Source organism: Lepidochelys olivacea (assembly GCF_965140295.1).
Source record: "Lepidochelys olivacea isolate rLepOli2 genome assembly, chromosome: 4".
In the NCBI taxonomy this organism is placed as follows: domain Eukaryota; kingdom Metazoa; phylum Chordata; order Testudines; family Cheloniidae; genus Lepidochelys; species Lepidochelys olivacea.
This window is the reverse complement of record NC_140414.1, coordinates 33,951,862-33,970,193: the sequence shown is the minus strand read 5'-3', so window position 1 is coordinate 33,970,193 and position 18,332 is coordinate 33,951,862. Positions and strand designations below refer to the sequence as shown.

The window sequence follows — 18,332 nt, the reverse complement described above, 5'->3', positions numbered from 1 at the left end:
TTTGCAGTGTAAGTTCTACAAACTAAACAGGATTTGAATCAAGCAGTGTCTCACCCTGATAGATAGTACAAGCAGGTTACAGATCTTCAATACACAGCCTGGGACCACACTCCCCCAGTTCAAAGTTTTTGTCTTCCAGACATTCCTACAGGTGTTGAGTTTGGGGAGGGAGAGGCCAAGTGATGATGTCAGTTCCCCTCTTTTATATGTTCTTCCAGCTTGCTGGAAAGATCTTTTTGCTGTGACATGGGGATTACGCAGTCTCCATTATCTATGTGCTCCCTCTGATAAGTCTCTGGGATGGCCCTTGGGAGAGTGGATTCCAGTGTTGTGCCTGACAGGCTGATTGTGGGTGTTTCCAACCTCACAACATATTTCAGTGACGCATACAGCACTACTTCATACATTTCCATATAATGATAGCACACACAATCAAACAGGATATTAATGTTCAGCAGATCAAGACTTTTCAAATGATATCCCATAAAGCATGCATTGTACCAAACATATCCTAATCATATCATAGTGGTGAATATGGGAGTTCCATGGTGTTATTTTAAGGTATTGAATGTCACAGCCATGTGCTGGGATAGGCATGTGTAGGATCCATTGAAATCGAAAGGTGTGTTGTGCAGGGGAGGAGGTTGATCATTGTAGCAGTGGAGATATGTCTGCAAGCTTTGCATCTGTTCTTCTGGTGGGGTCTGGTGCTGCTTCAAGTTGGTGTGTCATGGTCTGTGAGAAGCTTGCTTCTGATAATGAGCATGGAGTGGTTGGGGCGAGGGGGAGGTGAAGGCCAGAAGTCAGGGTCCAGAAAAGATTTCTTTCAGGTTGGGATCCCCACTGAGTATGGGTTTTAGTTATCTGATACCCTGTATGGGTTCCAGTGTAGGGTGGTAGGTCTGGGAATGTGCAGTCATAGAGGGTTTTATTTCTGTATTGAAGCAGGTTCTCTTGGGATATTTGGGTATCACGTTTCATGATATGATCTACTTCTCCGGTGGAGTGTCCTTGTTTGGTAAAGGCAGTTTTAAGTTTGTTAAGGTATATATCCCGGATTTTCTCCTTGGAGCATATTCTGTGGTATCTGAGTGCTTAGGAGTGAGGACTGGGCCGGGCACAAAAACAAGATGATCTGTACTGACTCTCAGGACTCCTAAAATAATCTGCAGTTGCACTATGAGCTCTGGAGTATAGTTTTGGTTTTATAAGACCTAAATGAAAAAAGATATGAGTACCAAACACGTATGTGTAGAGCCTCTTTCCCCCCACCCCCTTTTCCTGTTTTACCAGCAGCAGGAACAAATTACCCACATATTACTGTATGCTGTGCTAATTATTAGATCAGGCAGTTCATGAGGTCAGTTGTTCCTCATGGTTTTCTCGCAGGACTCTGCCAGTCCTATTTTGCTTTTCAGGTTACCATTAGGTCCACCCCAATTTCCGAACCGGCCTTTGAAGAGCATTCCCTTGTACTATCTAGTCCCTGTCTCTGGCCATTCAAAGGAATAACCCAGTAAGCTGCCTCCTAATGAGACAGTATACACACAGCTGGAAGATTACAACTCAGGTTTCACACATTTGCTTAATCGCAAAGCACTGAGATGTATTTATCATAACATGAGAATAAGTTTATTAACAAAGATAGAGATTTAAGCAGTGCTTAATTTGTAATGAAAGAAGTGCTGGAGCTCAAGCAATTTTTTTACTTTCATAACTGACACGACAAACCCAGAGGTACACAGTTATTAACTGTCAAGCCTAGAGGTGCCAGGGCTCAGCCCTGGCAAGCTCTGACACAAATTAAGCACTGCATTTAAGTAAGGGTAATGGAAACAGAATTGGGTACAAAGCTCTGACACAAATTAAGCACTGCATTTAAGTAAGGGTAATGGAAACAGAATTGGGTACAAATAAAACAAAAGTATAATGCACTTTCTAGAAACTACACCTTAACAGTCACAATTCTTGACTAAAGCTGTTTTGCACCCTCAGCCTTTCTACAGAACTTGCTGGTTTTCAGTCAAACCTACAACCAAATTATCAAAAACCCTCCTCCTCCTCCTCCTCCTCCAAGAGTGTTCTTCGGTAAATTGAATAACAGGGTGTTGTCCTTACATGTTCTGTTATAGTTCAGTAAACCTTTGAAATGTGTTCCAGCTGGTTGTTCTCCAGTGTGCTTTGTCATGGTGCCCTCTCATCCCCATGTTAACTTGTTTTTCCTGTTTACGTCACCTGTAAATGTAGCTCCCAGTGTGTTTGGATCACAATGCTTAATTTACATATGGGAGTGATAACTACCTTCCCTCCAGTCTGGAAGAAATATGTTTCTCCCTTGGATATGTATTTGAAAGCATAATATCAGTAGAAAATACATAATTCCTCATATAGTGTCAATGCACACGTTTCACTAGGACAGTGGTTCCCAAACTTCTTCCGCCGCTTGTGCAGGGAAAGCCCCTGGCACGCCGGGCTGGTTTGTTTACCTGGAGCAGTGAACTGCGGCCACTGGGAGCCGCGATCGGCCGAACCTGCGGATGTGGCAGGTTGGTAAACTGGCTGGGCTCGCCAGGGGCTTTCCCTGCACAAGCGGCAGAACAAGTTTGGGAACCACTGCACTATGATATTAATGACAGTGTGTCTCACCACCTTTCATGTGATACCTTACAAGACACTTGCAGGATAAATACTATAAATAGTGTAAGAAGTAGTGAGTTTGTCAGGCCTGTTAGGAGTTGCTGGAACAGAGTTTGCTGAACCCTTTGCCAGCTGGCACCAATGGCTGTATCACAGAGCTCCACCAAGGTCTCTTTTGAGAAGGAGGGGGAGGGGAGGTCAAAGTAGAGGAGGACTCTAGCTCATTAGAAAGCCTGGTAGAGAGTTATACTTTTAAGGATATAGTCTCATCACACGGTGCAGTGAATTAAGATTAGAAATCACTGTACAGCAGAACAAGAATATACCTCATGGTACTATGAGTCCGATTCTGGATGCAGTGATTAGAGCTGGTTTTGAAATTTTCAACATTTTTAGAGAAAAACTGAAGGGTTTTTTTAGCCCATTTATGACCAGCCGTATTAGTAGTGACTGACCAAGGATCATTTGAATGCTTCTGCACAGAGTACAGAATGGGAGTTAGCCAATCTAAGTTTCTCATAGGCAGTCCAAATGCCTATCCTTCTGGCTATGGAATGTGGCTGTTAAAATGACCTGCCATTTCATATCAAATGCAGAGTATGACTTACTCAGACTGCATTTCATAATTAGATCTTCCCATCCTGGGACATAACCTTGGGGTAAGGGAAAGGTATTCTGGGTTCATGGTGCATTCCCTTCTCTGTGGGAGATTGCAAAAGACCAGCAGCAATTCCTGTATGCCAGGCCACCTCGTGCTCACTGTTGATTCTGAGTCATCTCTGGCCATGCAGTTGGAATTCCAAGGTTTCCTGTCTTACAATATTACCATTTATTCAGTTGCAGACTATATTAAATTGCAGTTTGCTCTGTATTTCAGTACCTTGCTATAAAATGGCCCTTGTTTGGACCATCACTATTAAGTGTCCCCTTTTAAAAACATCCAAAATATGTTACCAAAAATTGGTCTGATGTACACCATTCTAAAGAAAGATCTGCCTCTCTTTAGAACCTTTCCTGGCCTCTGGGCTGAAAAAAACACAAAATAAAGTATTAACAAAAACACAGTTGACTGCCAAAGGAAATGAGTTCCTGTAAGGACTGAAACAATAAGTCTCCTCTGTATTGAACTCTCGGAGGGAATATGCTGCGTTTCCTCCTGTTCTTTATCAAAGTCCCCAAAATAAGCTGGAATGGGCAATGACTTTGCACAGTCTCTGCACACTTTTTCCACTTACTAATTAGGGCCTGCCTCACAGAGAGAGAAAACACGCTGCCTGGCTCTGCAAGGGAATGCCCATGCTACAGATTACAAGTATGAAGCTGCTTGGAGCTGCCCTCCTCTCCCTGGCCGTGTTCAGCATCTGCACTGCAAATGGTAAGAGTGCACTGTTCTCTGTCACTCTTCTGACTTTCTTGGTAAGCAGCTAAGTGCGCCTGGGCACCGTTTATGGGTTTCTGCTAGGCTTCACCTCACTGTACTATAGCAGCTCAGTCGTTCATTCCCACATGTATGGGCTGAGTAACTGCATTTGGAGGAATGCAAGGAGGGCATTGGTTTTTAATCGAATTAAATGTCTATAGTGAAATAGCCTACTGACCGATCAGTTTCTGTGGCCTATCTCTGTCCAGCTGTCATGAGCCTCCCAAACCTGAGGGATTAAAAGCACCCAGCAACTGGGAAAAGCCATTTACTCAAAAAATGTTTTCCTTCTCCTGTGAAAAATATATTTTTCGGGACTTTTAAAAGGATTTGAAATGTTTGTCAGATTTGAAAATACCATTTAACACACTGGGGAACTTAAAGTGTGTCCGAGTGTAACCCTGCTGACTTCACTGCAATTACACTAGCAATGAATTTGGCCAAGTCTGCTTATCAGAAGCCAGTGTATGTTGACCACAAATACATGTAGACTTGTAACATTCCTCCAGTGTAATCCCACAATGCCCAGGGCAGTAGTGTTTTAGTTCTGCAATGTGAAAAAGTTACTCCCGTCTCCAAATACTTGATGATACTAGGTGACATAATGGCCATTGACCTGCTTTTTCTAATGTTTTTCTGCATAAAAGTTTGTGTACTTTCAAAGCAGAATAAATTACATTTCATTAGCGTGGGAAGCAACTACAACTTAAACTATCATTTCATCATCTTTATCAAGGATTAATTTGAAAACAAAGCTGATTTTCTCTCTCCAATTTTTTGGCCCATTATGCAGCAGATCTGTAGTCATAGCTTTTACAGATGTCATTAGAGCAGATGGCTTTCAGTGACTGGCTACTAACCAGTGAACAGAAACTCTGTTATTAATGGATTAAGTAATTGCAGGCCACTGTGTCCTCAAACTTTTACTTGGGTTACATGTTAGAAATTGATGCACAAATAAACAAGTGTGTCTTGTGTGGTGTAACTTGTGTTGTTATTCTGGCTCATTGCTGTTAAAAACGTGATGGAGATTGACAGGTAATATTGTTGCTACAGGAAAATTTGCTTTTCAAACCCTGCCAGGTCAGTATGAACTCTGTAAGTACGTGTTTGGGCTGCTATTTATGCTCTCTCTGCTGGGGTTAGAATGAGCAGCCTTCCTGCCATTGTTAAACCTTGACTTCATTGCAGGTCTTTTGAAAAGCAAGGTGGGATTAGTTCAGTAGGAGCAGGCTCAGCGGTGCTGTTTGTAAAAGCTTATTAGAAAGCAACATGCACAGGTTAAAGGGGATGCAAAGGAGAGCTACGATTTCTGTCAAATGCATTTCCTAACACCTCTCCTGTCGCTGAATGGGAATGATTGGGTAGTGCTCATCACGCTGAATTAGCCAATATCATCAAGTAATGGTCATTTGCTTGTAACTATTTTATTCTGTTATAAAAATCTTAAACTCAAAACAGACATGCTGAAACTCCACTGGTAAAATAATAAGAAAAAAAGGAAGACCATGGGTGGAAAAATACAAAGCATATGTCTCCATCTCTACCATACAAATGAAACGTGAGTGGAGCTGGAAAACTTCATAAATTGATAATCTGTGGAGGACAGAAAGGAATCCCCTCATGTTTGACACAATCCTATTGAAAGGGACACTGTTAACTTGAAATCTGACCAGTTTCAAAAAATGAGATGAGCAAATTCAGGTACAACACTTCCTACTGAATCCCCCTGCTAGTTTCTGTTATTTTATAATCCCACTTTCCTATTTTTTAAAAATATTTTTTCTCCTATTGCCGTGTGAAAGACCCACCCAGAGACTATATGGGGAGAGTGAAACTGTTATACGCACAAAGTTCTGTCAAATGCTCAAAGTGAACAGACTGAGAAAACTGAGGGTTATTTTTCCTTTAATTTAATTTGATTAGGTGTTCCTTGTCGCAACAGCAGGTAAAAAATGTCGGGCAGTAACTGTGATTTAAGTTGACAGTGTCCCTTTAAGTAAAATGCAATTAAGGCAACCTCACTTTTTTTTTAAAGTCAGTCGACATATGTTCCCCATCTTAGGGACCTAGTAAGTGGCCCTCTCAAAGCTAACTGGCTGCTCCTCTAGTCTCTGAGAGTATGCTTTCATTGCAGCTAGCAGTGACCTGGGTGGAAAGACTCATGGTGGTGGGGCTCATGCTAGAGTGGGAAGTTGCAGCTCTGGCAGAAATTCTGACTAGCCACTCAAGCTCAGATCCAGGGCCCTGAGTTGCAACCCCACACTGCTGGTTTTAGCAAGCTAGCTCCACCTCCGCTATCTTGAGTGTCTGCCAAGGGTAGGAGTGTTCCATTCAGCTGCACTTTAGACATACCCTGAAGACTTCCAATGGTCTCCCCTTCTCATATCTTCAGATAATGTGTGGCCTTTCACAATTGTCTGGGAGCATTATAGGGTGTGTGGGGAGGACATACATCACCCTCTGAAGCATCAGGTATTGACTACCAATGGAGGCAGGAAATGACAGAGCCGCTTTTTGCATCTCCCTATCTTAATGTGTGTTGCGTGCCTTCAAATGCATCTCAAAACTATACAGTCCTGTGTGCATCCCTTTTTGTGCAATGGATTGTAAATATTCCCACATTCTGGCAAAAGACTTCGTCCCACTTAATAGGAGGCACTGTCATATTTTAGAATTATATTTAGTTGAAATTGTAGATTCAGCCAAACCATAGCCTGGAGGTGAACACTCCCATCCATCGAGAAGTTTGGAACTGCATCCAAATTGTGCATTTTGGGCTCAACACTCATTGAAATGTTTGCGATTTGTGGATTTGTCTGGAACCTCTCCACACACATACACACATACAGATGCAACTATTATGATCTGCAGTGTTTTCGAATGTTCTCCCCAGAAGGACATATAGTTGTCATCTTCCTTAGCCTGCAGGGATTAACTGCAGCTTGATGAATACTGGACTCAGCCTCCTGCAAGAAACAAATACAAAGAGAGAGAGAAGTTGGCAGCCCTCACAGGACTGGAAAATTTTAGGATCTAAATTCAGTCTGTGAGCTAGCAATATTTTCCTAAAATTTTTCCAATAGAGTTTTGATATGAAATTCTTTGGACTCTCATGCACAAGCGTATTATTGGAGGCTAGATGAATCTAGAAATGTTCAGGATCCATTGATAGCAAAATAAAAGCCCCAGAACCTTCCTGACAACTCAACTCTAGTCTAAAGGCTTCTCTGAATCCCAAACTTCATAGTGGACTTGGGAATTCCTTGACTCTAGAATTAAAGTGCTCTCGCCTAACCACATTTCCCGCTATCCCCGTCTGCACCAAAATATACATATACCTTAGCACAGAAATGCTTCCTGGGCTGATTCATCATGCTTCCAACTACCTATTACCTGGGGAAAAGAGCTAACAGGGAGGGAGGGACAGCTGGGAGAGAAACTGAGCCAAAGAGCTGTGAGCTATGGGATCATAGAAGATTAGGGTTGGAAGAGACCTCAGGAGGCCATCTAGTCCAACCCTCTGCTCAAAGCAGGACCAACACCAACTAAATCATCTCAGCCAGGGCTTTGTCAAGCCGGGCCTCAAAAGCCTCTAAGGATGGAGATTCCACCGCTTCCTACATAACCCATTCCAGTGCTTTACCACCTTCCTAGTGAAATAGTATTTCCTAATAGCCAACCTAGACCTCCCCCACTGCAACTTGAGACCATTGCTCCTTGTTCTGTCATCTGCCACCACTGAGAACAGCCGAGCTCCATCCTCTTTGGAACCCCCATTCAGGTAGTTGAAGGCTGCTATCAAATCCCCCCTCACTCTTCTCTTCTGCAAACTAAATAAGCCTAGTTCCCTCAGCCTCTCCTCGTAAATCATGTGCCCCAGCCCCCTAATCATTTTTGTTGCCCTCCACTGGACTCTTTCCAATTTGTCCACATCCTTTCTGTAGTGGGGGCCCCAAAACTGGATGCAATACTCCAGATGTTGCCTCACCCGTGCCGAATAGAGGGGAATAATCACTTCCCTCAATCTCCTGGCAATGCTCCTACTAATGCAGCCCAATATGCCGTTAGCCTTCTTGGCAACAAGGGCACACTCTTGACTCATATCCAGCTTCTCATCCATTAGACTCCCCAGGTCCTTTTCTGCAGAACTGCTGCTTAGCCACTTGGTCCCCAGCCTGTAGCAGTGCATGGGACTCTTCTGTCCGAAGTGCAGGATTCTGCACTTGTCCTTGTTGAACCTCATCAGATTTCTTTTAGCCCAAACCTCTAATTTGTCTGGGTCACTCTGGACCCTATCCCTACTCTCCAGCATATCTACCTCTCCCCCCAGCTTAGTGTCAAACTTGCTGAGGGTGCAGTCTATCCCATCATCCAGATCATTAATGAAGATGTTGAACAAAACCAGCCCCAGGACAGACCCCTGGGACACTCCACTTGATACCAGCTGCCAACTAGACATCAAGCTGCTGATCACTACCTGTTGAGTTTGACAATCTAGCCAGTTTTCTATCCACCTTATAGTCCATTCATCCAATCCATACTTTTTTTTAACTTTCTGGCAAGAATACTGTGGGAGACCGTATCAAAAGCTTTGCTGAAGTCAAGATATATCACGTACACCGCTTTCCCCATATCCACAGAGCCAGTTATCTCATCATAGAAGGCAATCAGGTTGGTCAGGCATGACTTGCTCTTAGTGAATCCATGTTGACTGATCCTGATCATCTTCCTCTCCTCCAACTGCTTCAAAATGGATTCCTTGAGGACCTGCTTCATGATTTTTCCAGGGACTGAGGTGAGGCTGTCGTCTGTAGTTCCCTGGATTCTCCTTCTTCCCTTTTTTAAAGATGGGCACTATATTTGCCTTTTTCCAATTGTCCGGGACCTCCCACAATCACCACAAGTTTTAAAAGATAATGGCCAATGGCTCTGCAATCACATCAGCCAACTCCCTCAGCACCCTCAGCTGCATTAGATCCGGCCCCATGGACTTGTGCATGTCCAGCTTTTCTAAATAGTCCTTAACCTGTTCTTTCACCACTGAGGGCTGCTCACTTCCTCCCAATATTGTGCTTCCCAGTGCAGCAGCCTGGGAGCTGACCTTGTCTGTGAAGACCAAGGCAAACAAAGCATTGAGTACTTCAGCCTTTTCCACATCATCTGTCACAAGATGCCTCCCCCATTCAGTAAGGGTCCCACATTTTCCCTGACCACCTTGTTGTTGCTAACATAGCTGTAGAAACCCTTCTTGTTACCATTCACATCCCTTGCTAGATGCAACTCCAATTGTGCTTTGGCGTTCCTGATTATACCCCTGCATGCTTGAGCAATATCTTTATACTCCTCCCTGGTCCTCTGTCCAAGTTTCCACTTCTTGTAAGCTTCCTTTTTGTGTTTAAGCTCACCGAAAATTTCTATGTTAAGCCAGTCTGGTCGCCTGCCATATTTGTTATTCTTTCTGCACATTGGGATGGTTGTTCTTGCACCCTCAAAAAAGCTTCTTTAAAATACAACCAGCTCTCCTGGATTCCTTTTTCCCTCATATTAGCCTCCCAGGAGATCCTGCCCATCAGTTCCCTGAGGGAGTCAAAGTCTGCTTTTCTGAAGTCCAGGGTCCATATTCTGCTACTCTCCTTTCTTCCTTTTGTCAGTATCCTGAACTCGATCATCTCATGGTCACTACTGCCCAGGTTGCCATCCAGTTCTACTTCCCCTACAAATTCTTCCCTGTTTGTGAGCAGCAAGTCAAGAGGAGCATGGCCCCTAGTTGGTTCCTCCAGCACTTGCACTAGGAATTTGTCCCCAACATTCTCCAAAAACTTCCTGGATTGTCTGTGCACTGCTGTATTGCTCTCCCAGCAGATGTCAGAGTGATTGACGTTCCCCCATGATAACCAGGGCCTGTGATCTGGAAACTTCTGTTAGTTGTCCGAAGAAACCCTCATCTACCTCATCCACCTGGTCTGGTGGTCTATTGCAGATGCCCACCATGACATCACCCTTGTTGCTCTCACCTCTAAACTTAACCCAAAGACTCTCAAGAGGCTTTTCTCTAGTTTCGTACTGGAGCTCTGAGCAGTCATACTGCTCGCTTACATACAGTGCAACTCCTCCACCTTTTCTCCTCTGCCTGTCCTTCCTGAACAGTTTATACCCATCCATGACAGTGCTCCAGTCATGTGAGTTACCCCACCAAGTCTCTGTTATTCCAATCACATCGTAGTTCCTTGACTGAGCCAGGACTTCCAATTCTTCCTGCTTGTTTCCCAGGCTTCTTGCGTTCATGTACAGGCACCTAAGATAACTCGCTGATTGCCCTACTTTCTCAGTATGAATCAGGAGGCCTCCCCTGTTGCATCCTCCTCCTTGTGTTTCCTCCGGGTATCCCACTTACCTCTGGGCTCAGGTCACCATCCCTCAGCGAACCTATTTAAAGCCCTCCTCACTAGGTTAGCAAGCCTGCCAGCGAAGATGCTCTTCCCTCTCCTCATTAGGTGGATTCCATCTCTTCCTAGCAATCCTTCTTCCTGAAACAACATGCCATGGGCGAAGAATCCAAAGCCCGCTCTCCGACAGCACCTGCGTAACCATGCATTTACCTCCACAATTCAATGGCCCCCACCTTTGATGATGATCAAATACAGATACTCCTTCTGAGTCAACACCAAGATTTATTTTCCTGAAGAAATGAACCAAGACTAAAGTGAAGCTTGTTCTCTAATTGTTTTCAGTGGAGTGTAGGCATTAGCATGTGCTTATAGAATAATACCTAGCACTTCTACAATGCATATCTTCTTCAAAGCACAGTACATATATTCACTAAGCATCTGATTCTGTGACTCTTTGTGACAGTGAGTAGCACTTTGCCCACCAACCACTCCTGTCAAAATCAGGCATTCGAAACAAACAGGAGTACTGGCGGAGAAAGGTACTATTAAATTAGTGTGGGTGGGCAGGTGTGTGGGATAGTGGTGAGGCAGAATTTGGCACTACAGGCCTGATCCAAAGGGCACTGAAGTCATTTGAAGTCTTTCCATTGATTTCATTAGGCTTTGTGTCAAACCCTAAATGAGATGAACCTAAACCAAAGCCCCCAGATCTGAACACTACTGAGCTTTGTGGGTCACCCCATCTCTATAACCAGACAAACCAAACAGCCAGATTCCAGTTTTGCAGCTTGAGACAATTGATGATGACAAAATGATATTAATTAACAGGAGCATTTTCAAGTGATGGTTGTTTGCATTTCTATTTAGATGCGCTTTGAGTTTGTAAGTATCGTTAATTGTAGCCGGAAGCGATGGACAAACTGTTCTCCTCTCCTTCCCTCGCTCATGTCCCCATATACACAAACCTTCATTTGTTTTAGGAACTAGATGCAAAGGGAGCCATTTTTTTGAGCTATTGCAACACTTGAATATGTTTTCTTCCCATTCTGTGTCCCTTTCCCCTCTGTTTTGGTTCAGACCTCAAATGCTGCATCAGCTCATCAGCTCAGTTTTGCAGGCTCAAGAAATTGAATAGGCTTTGGGTAATTTGCTGAATTTTGGATGCTTATCTGAACTGAACTTGAACTTGCACTCTAAACATTTTGGGGTTTGCCGGTTGTTCGTAGGTGGGGACATCTGAAATCAATTTGCAAGATGGACATTTTCAAACATCCAATTGCAGTAAATGGAATTTACTCTAGCCTTTAATTGAGCTTTAGTTCCTGGGCAGGTGGTGTTCTCCCTCCCGACACATTCCTTTGACTCATTACTGCTGTCTCATGTTGGGCCAGTAATGGCTTGTGGATTTCCAAGGTAAACTTACAATTTTTGTTCTGTTCTGTAGTATGTTTTACTCCCAAACACAAAGGCAGGTTCAACGCAGGTGGATAAGATAAGGAAACACAAGCTGAGAATAGAAATAGCTCACTTGACCAGTGAGCAGGGCATGATGTGCAGCCAGAACAAATGGAAGCTGGATCCTTAGGGAATATTAAATTCAGCCACCTCTGGCTGCAAACACGACACCATATAATATTAAAAATACCAAACTAGAGGCTGTCTTGCTTTCATACATTTTCTTACTTGAAATGATTTTGATGTCCTTTTTTCTGGGTTTTTCTGTCTCCTATATCTGGACCAAATCCAGAGGCAAAATATCCACTGAACTCAATAAGCTTTTCCTAATTAAAGAATGAGTAAGAAGCTCAGTGTTTGACCTTCTGTTTACCTACATGCTTATCTCCAGCCTCTGCAAAATCTGTGGATACATAAGTGACAAAACTCTTTCCAGACATACTGTCTCCGACTAGACTAATGAAGGTTCTAACTGGTGACATTCTGCCGTGAAGCTATCATTACAGTTTAAAGAATGTTCAGACCACAGAGCATCAACCCACAGAGAGATGTTACTGATTTTGTACTGCAGTGAATTTCTAATTTTATGCTGAAGCAAATTTAAGACTGATCATCTACTTTTTATAAATACCATGTTTAAAAATGTACATTGTAATTGGTTAGGAAAAAGGTATGTCAGGGTTGGGATGCTGTAAAACTATGGCTGTTGCTGGAAAAATTCTCCCCAGACTAAAACTCTTGGCAAAACTGTCAAAATTCAATAGGAGTGCAAGGGGTGTCATTTGACACAGAACTTGGCCCAGTGGATATGTAGGAACTGTTGCTTCCATACAGCAAGTCAGGAGTCTAGGCCAGGCTCTAATAAAATCCCATAATCTGCACTTGGCAAGCCCAAGAACAGGACAGCATGCAAGGAAACAGGTATCCCATTTTTAAACTGGGGTATTGGAATCCCTGGGCCAGATCCTGGCCTGTGATATAAGCCATTTGAATTGCTCCAGTAGTGCATAAGGCCCCCTAAAGAGGAAATGGGTCCAGTTCTCCTGTGATGGGTTAGGTCCTTCCCAGCTAGGCCTGATAGAGAGCACCTGGCCTCTATGAAGACTCAGGCAGCAACTGTGAAAAGGGAATAGGGAAGGAGCAGTAAGGCGCTGGTGACAGTTGCCAGTCAAGAGCTCTATGAGACTCAAAAGAACAGTAGTCAAGAGCTGCTGGTGAAGTTCAGTGAGAACACTGTTGGGAGAGTGCTATGGATAGGAGTTGCTGGAGAGAACTGGCCAGAGTGGGGGAACCCTGCTGAATAGAAGACTTGTGCAGAGAATCCTCGATAAAGGGGAAGAACCAGCTCACTCAGTGCAGGCTGAGCCCAGGAACCAGAGAGTTGATTCTGGAGGGAGGTTCCCATGAGCAGGGGTGGGACTCCAAACAAAGAGACCCGAGGAGTGGAATGCTGCAGGGAGCCCTCTTGCAGAACAGCTGAGTGGAGAGCTGTGAGAGAAGAGCTGCAAGAAGCGTGGAGAATTGCTGGAGATGTGGAGGCCCTGGAATAGGTGCATAGTAATTGGAGGAATTGTTGACTCTTGGATGTGTGGCTTGGAGCTGGGCTCCAGAGTGCAGGGCTGGAGGACTGCTGCATTTTAACCTGCTTTACTTTGGGGTCGGAGGGCGGGGGAGAATTCTGACTTGGAGGAGCTTGCTGAATATGGAATTGTGGTAATTATTCCTGGGTTCAGGCCTAGAATTGGACTCTGAGAGGGACAATGTTCCTTTTCCAGGAGGGGGACGTGACCATTAGTCTAATCTGTGGTGAAGAAGATGGGCAACTTGGTCGGCTCCAGGGACTGTAGGAGAAAACAGACAGGACTCACCTGTATCACAGCCTTCCCTCCCCCTCCCCCCCCCACCCCAATGTGTTAACAAAGTATTTTCAAAACAACATTTAATCTCATTTTTACTTGCACTTGGATGTTCTGGTGTGTTTGCTGTAGGTTGTAGATAGCAGCACACTGCAGGTGGCTGAGAGCAAGGAGCAAATACAGAGTGGTATTTCCTCATCACATACATGTTCTGTAGCCTTTCTGCCTTGCCTTATCATTCTAGTGAAATTGTGCATCTTGCCAGCATGGGAGATATACCCCAGCATTGCTATCCTACAAGATATTTAATCCTTTTAAAGAGAACATTCAGTTTGTATTAACATCTCAAGAGCACAGAGTTGAAGCTTTTTTTGAAGAACACTGGTGCAATTCAAGCGTTAGGGTTAAGTTAATTGAACCATTGGTTGTCGTAATGAGTTGTTAATTCTTAGCATCTGCTGCCTTCCTGGCCAAAGAATCTAGCTCTTTTCTATATAATAATTTATATACAATTTTATAATGTAATTACCCTCCTGGTCTGAGATGTGAATTTTTTGCTTCATAATGACTAGAAATAATCAGTCTGGCATATCCCAGGACTTCCTGGCTGCAGAATTTGCCACAGGTTCCACCCCCCAGCACAGAACGTTGACTTTTATTTAAAAAATAAATAAATCTTAGCCTTTAAGGCTGCGACGATAACATTTGCAGTGTAAACAAATACAGTGATTATATGTCAATAGCTGTAGATATCTCAGAGAGATGATTTCAGGCTAAGGGCATTACCCATATTCTCAGCGTGATTGAACTTGGACACCTAATAATGTCAATGTTGCTAATTGTTTTGAAGCTGGCCATTTAAGCGAAAAGTTGTTGTTAGAAGCAGTGGGAAAGCTAGTTGCTAACAAGGAACTAGAAAGTCAACACCCCTCATCCCCAAAAATGATCACATCAAACCCTTCAAGAGAAGAAGGGAAAGAGGAGATTCATCCTTTCAGCCATGCCTATAGCTTCAACTGCCCTCTGGCCCAATTACTTTCCCAGATGCCAAAAAGCTCCACATAGCCCTCTCAGAGCTGACAAAACTTTCAGCTTCTCCCTGACAGCTTCTCCTATATGCGAATACAAAATGCTGCAGCACAATGAAAATTGAACGTTCACGCAATTGAACTGAATATCTGAGTAAATGACACTGGTGATACTTTAATGACGGTAGTTATTCAGTTTTGTAGGGGATTCAATAAAAGTTAAAATTTTAAAATTTGCTTTAGGGCTGCCATGGAAATCCAAGCCTGCAGAATCCAGGGCTCCCTGCTGCAGAATTTAGCTCCAGCTTATAGCACAGCATATGAGCCTTGGAAATATATCACTGTAATGTTAAAAGGATGGCTGTCCAAACACCCTATTATATTAATGCAACTTCAGAGTGTCTTTTGGGGAATGGTGTTCTTTTAACAGAAGGGTGCTATAGTATATCACTGTATTTGTGTAGATGATATCGGCGGCAGAAAATATATTTGCTGAATTACTAGATTCCGTTTGAAGCTGTTGGTTGATGGGGGTTCCAGTGAATATCAAGAGGAAGATTGGTATTAAAATACTTGCAGAATAATGCAGTACTAGAGGTATGCTACCAATAACTGAAACACTACATATAGGTACCCCGATACACCCCTTTTCATAAGCATGCCAACTTCATGATATAGTTGCACCTACTTTGTAATGTCATAGGAATTTAGAGATGAAAGTGACTTAATCTGCTAGTGTAATGCCGACAGACCCCGGCTGTAGGCGGGCAGGATTGAACCTGGGACTTCTGAAGCGAAATGCATGAGCCTCTGCTGCAAGAGCTAAAAGGCACAGGGCTGTTAGCTATGGCTGTAGCAGATTCATTCATTTCTAAGTGGTCTCGGTGCCACTACACAGGTCAGAGCACGGCACCCAAGAGGTGTGTGGGTTACACTAGGACACCTTATCTAGCTGTCTCTCTTTCGGCAGACAGTGGCAGTAGTGTCATGCTCTTTACCTCCTCTGTTTCTTCATTGCCCCTTAACAGCATCCTGTTCTGGATGCTGTGTTGACCTACTGCCTCAACTGTTAGTGACACCCATCCCTCCTCTGCAACATCAAAGCATACGAGAAAGATACTCGTTTAGAATCTGGACCCAACTGTACCCTCTGGCTGGTGCAGAGTCAAAGTAACAATGGCTAATTAAAACAAGGAGGAGTCCTTGTGGCCCAAATAAATTTGTTAGTCTCTAAAGTGCCACAAGGACTCTTGTTGTTTTTGCTGATACAGACTAACACGGCTACCACTCTGAAACCAATGACTAATGAGTGGACCCAGATAGTCAATATCCATGGTCAGTTAATTCCCCCAGCCGTTTGCCTGCCCCCCGTTACAGATACCAGATATTTTATCCTCTGCATGCATCAATAGCTAAATTGATAACAAATATCTCATTTTTGCTTTCTTTAATATTGGGATGTTCTGTACCTTCTAGTCCTTGTGGCTTTATTCTAAGCATTGTGGGAAAAGATGAACAGGGACTTAATTCAGTATGAAATTAAAGTAATTATGAAAGCAATTTCTATCATTCCCACAGAAGTTCATGTGGGAGTCAGGCTGTATCCGAGGCTCCAAACGCAAATGCTTCTGGAGAAATAGCAGCAACAGAATGGCAAGTGTGGGTGTGGCTGGAGTGAGTGTATAGCAGATACAGGATATGCTAAAAATACATACATAGTGGGAGCAGCTGCGATGACCCCTTCCTGCATTGTACAGTTAGGCCAAGTTGAATCTTACTCTATTAGAGCTAGCCACAAACCCATGATTTTACTGCATGCTACAGCGACAGTGCATGATAGAAGATAACTACCAGTTGACTCATACTCGGGTTCTCCTTTGTCCCCTTATTTTCATACACAAAATTTACTGATTTGGGGGCAGCAAAACAAGTACTGTAATAAATCTATGACCTAGGACTTCATAGTTGTCACACTGGTGTGCATCTTGACCTCCTGGTATTTCAAGGCAATAGAAAGAATAGAATTAAGATCTTTGTGTTCTGAAAGAACAGGCCATCCCCTCTAATGGAGAATCACAATAAGCTGTTAGCAGTATAGAGCCCATGGCAAACAGCTAAGTGGTTCTGATTCTATCCAGTGCTGGGCAGTATTCAACAGTTCTCAGTAATCATTAATTCCTTTCCCTTCACGATCTTAAAATGTTTTAGGGTAAAAACTTTGAAAAGCACCTAAGTAATTTAGGGGTCCAAGTCACATTGACTTTCGTTTAAGATTTTGAACAATCTGACCCCAGCTATCAAAAGTTGAGTGAGAGATCCCGTTTAGTGGCTATATGACAACTGCATGTAAAACAACGAAGGCAGCTTTATACTTGACTGTACATTTGGCAAACTTTTTAATTGACTAGGATAAGTGCATCAGCATACCAGTCCTATTCCATGTCGTCAACCCTGTACACTACCCCAGAAAAGCAGACTCTGTTAAGAGTAAGTACATTCTGCTTTTCTGGGAAATGTGCAGGGCTGAGTACATTGTGGTAAACAAACTAACTATAATAAAAACAACAAGGAGTCCGATGGCACCTTAAAGACTAACAGATTTATTTGAGCATTAGTTAGTCTTTAAGGTGCCACCGGACTCCTTGTTGTTTTTGTGGTTACAGACTAACACAGCTACCCCTTGATACTTAACTATAATAAAAGACTCTGTTTGTTTTAAAATGTCTGTTTCTTCTTATAGGTTAAGATCTTCTAGGGCTTCCATTTTATCTCCTTAAAAATATGGTCCAGGATTAAACTTGGCAATTAAGGTCTCAACGTAATAGCAATTAAGCATAATTCAGAGTCCTATAGCCTTCTCTCAGCTATTGGGTGAGGTGAGTTGGAAGGGGATCAATATTCCCACTCTTGATTGTTGTGAGGGATAAGCATTTTCAGTTTGTTCTCTCTCTTACTCCTCCAGATAGTGCACAGGAGGAGCCTGAGGCCTTGTCTACACACAAACTTGCACCAGTTAATCAAAACTGCATTTTAAAATTGATTTAGTTAAACCAGCCCAAGTTTGTGGGTAGATCATCCCTTAGTGACTCCTGCAATTCCTCTTCCCTCTCCCCCCCTTCCATCACCCCAAAAAGGGAGAAGGGAGGGAGATGGTCTAGAGCAGTGGCTCTCATCCTTTGCACACTACTCTACCCCTTTCAGGAGTCTGATTTATCTTTCATTCCCCCAAGTTTTAAGTTCACTTAAAAACTACTTGCTCACAAAATCAGACATAAAAATACAAAAGTGTCACAGCCCACTATTACTGAAAAGTTGCTCACTTTCTCATTTTTACCATGTAAATATAAAATAAATCAATTGGAATATAAATTTTGTACTTTTTTAGTGAATAGTACATAGAGCAGTATAAACAAGTCAGTGCCTGTATGAAATTGTAGTTTGTACTGACTTTGCTAGTGCTTTTTATGTAGCCTGTTGTAAAACTAGGCAAATATCTAGATGAGTTGATGTACCCCCTGGAAGACCTCTGTGTACTCCCAGGGTA

At 43.1% G+C, this 18,332-nt stretch overlaps 1 protein-coding gene across 3 annotated transcripts in view; it reads left to right on the top strand.

Moving 5' to 3' along the window:
- Positions 1-3,825: 3,825 nt before the first annotated feature.
- EMCN (endomucin) overlaps positions 3,826-18,332 on the top strand; it is an 89,560-nt gene continuing 75,053 nt past the window's right edge. The window contains exon 1 of one of the 3 annotated variants that reach the window (XR_014711205.1): positions 3,826-4,012. Coding sequence is in view for 1 of the 3 variants with exons in the window: in XM_084625343.1 (XP_084481469.1) it covers positions 3,928-4,012 (85 nt within the window). In the remaining 2 variants the exon portion in view is untranslated. The remainder of the gene's footprint in view (positions 4,013-18,332) is intronic. The other 2 variants (XM_084625343.1, XR_014711206.1) reach the window with 2 other exon arrangements.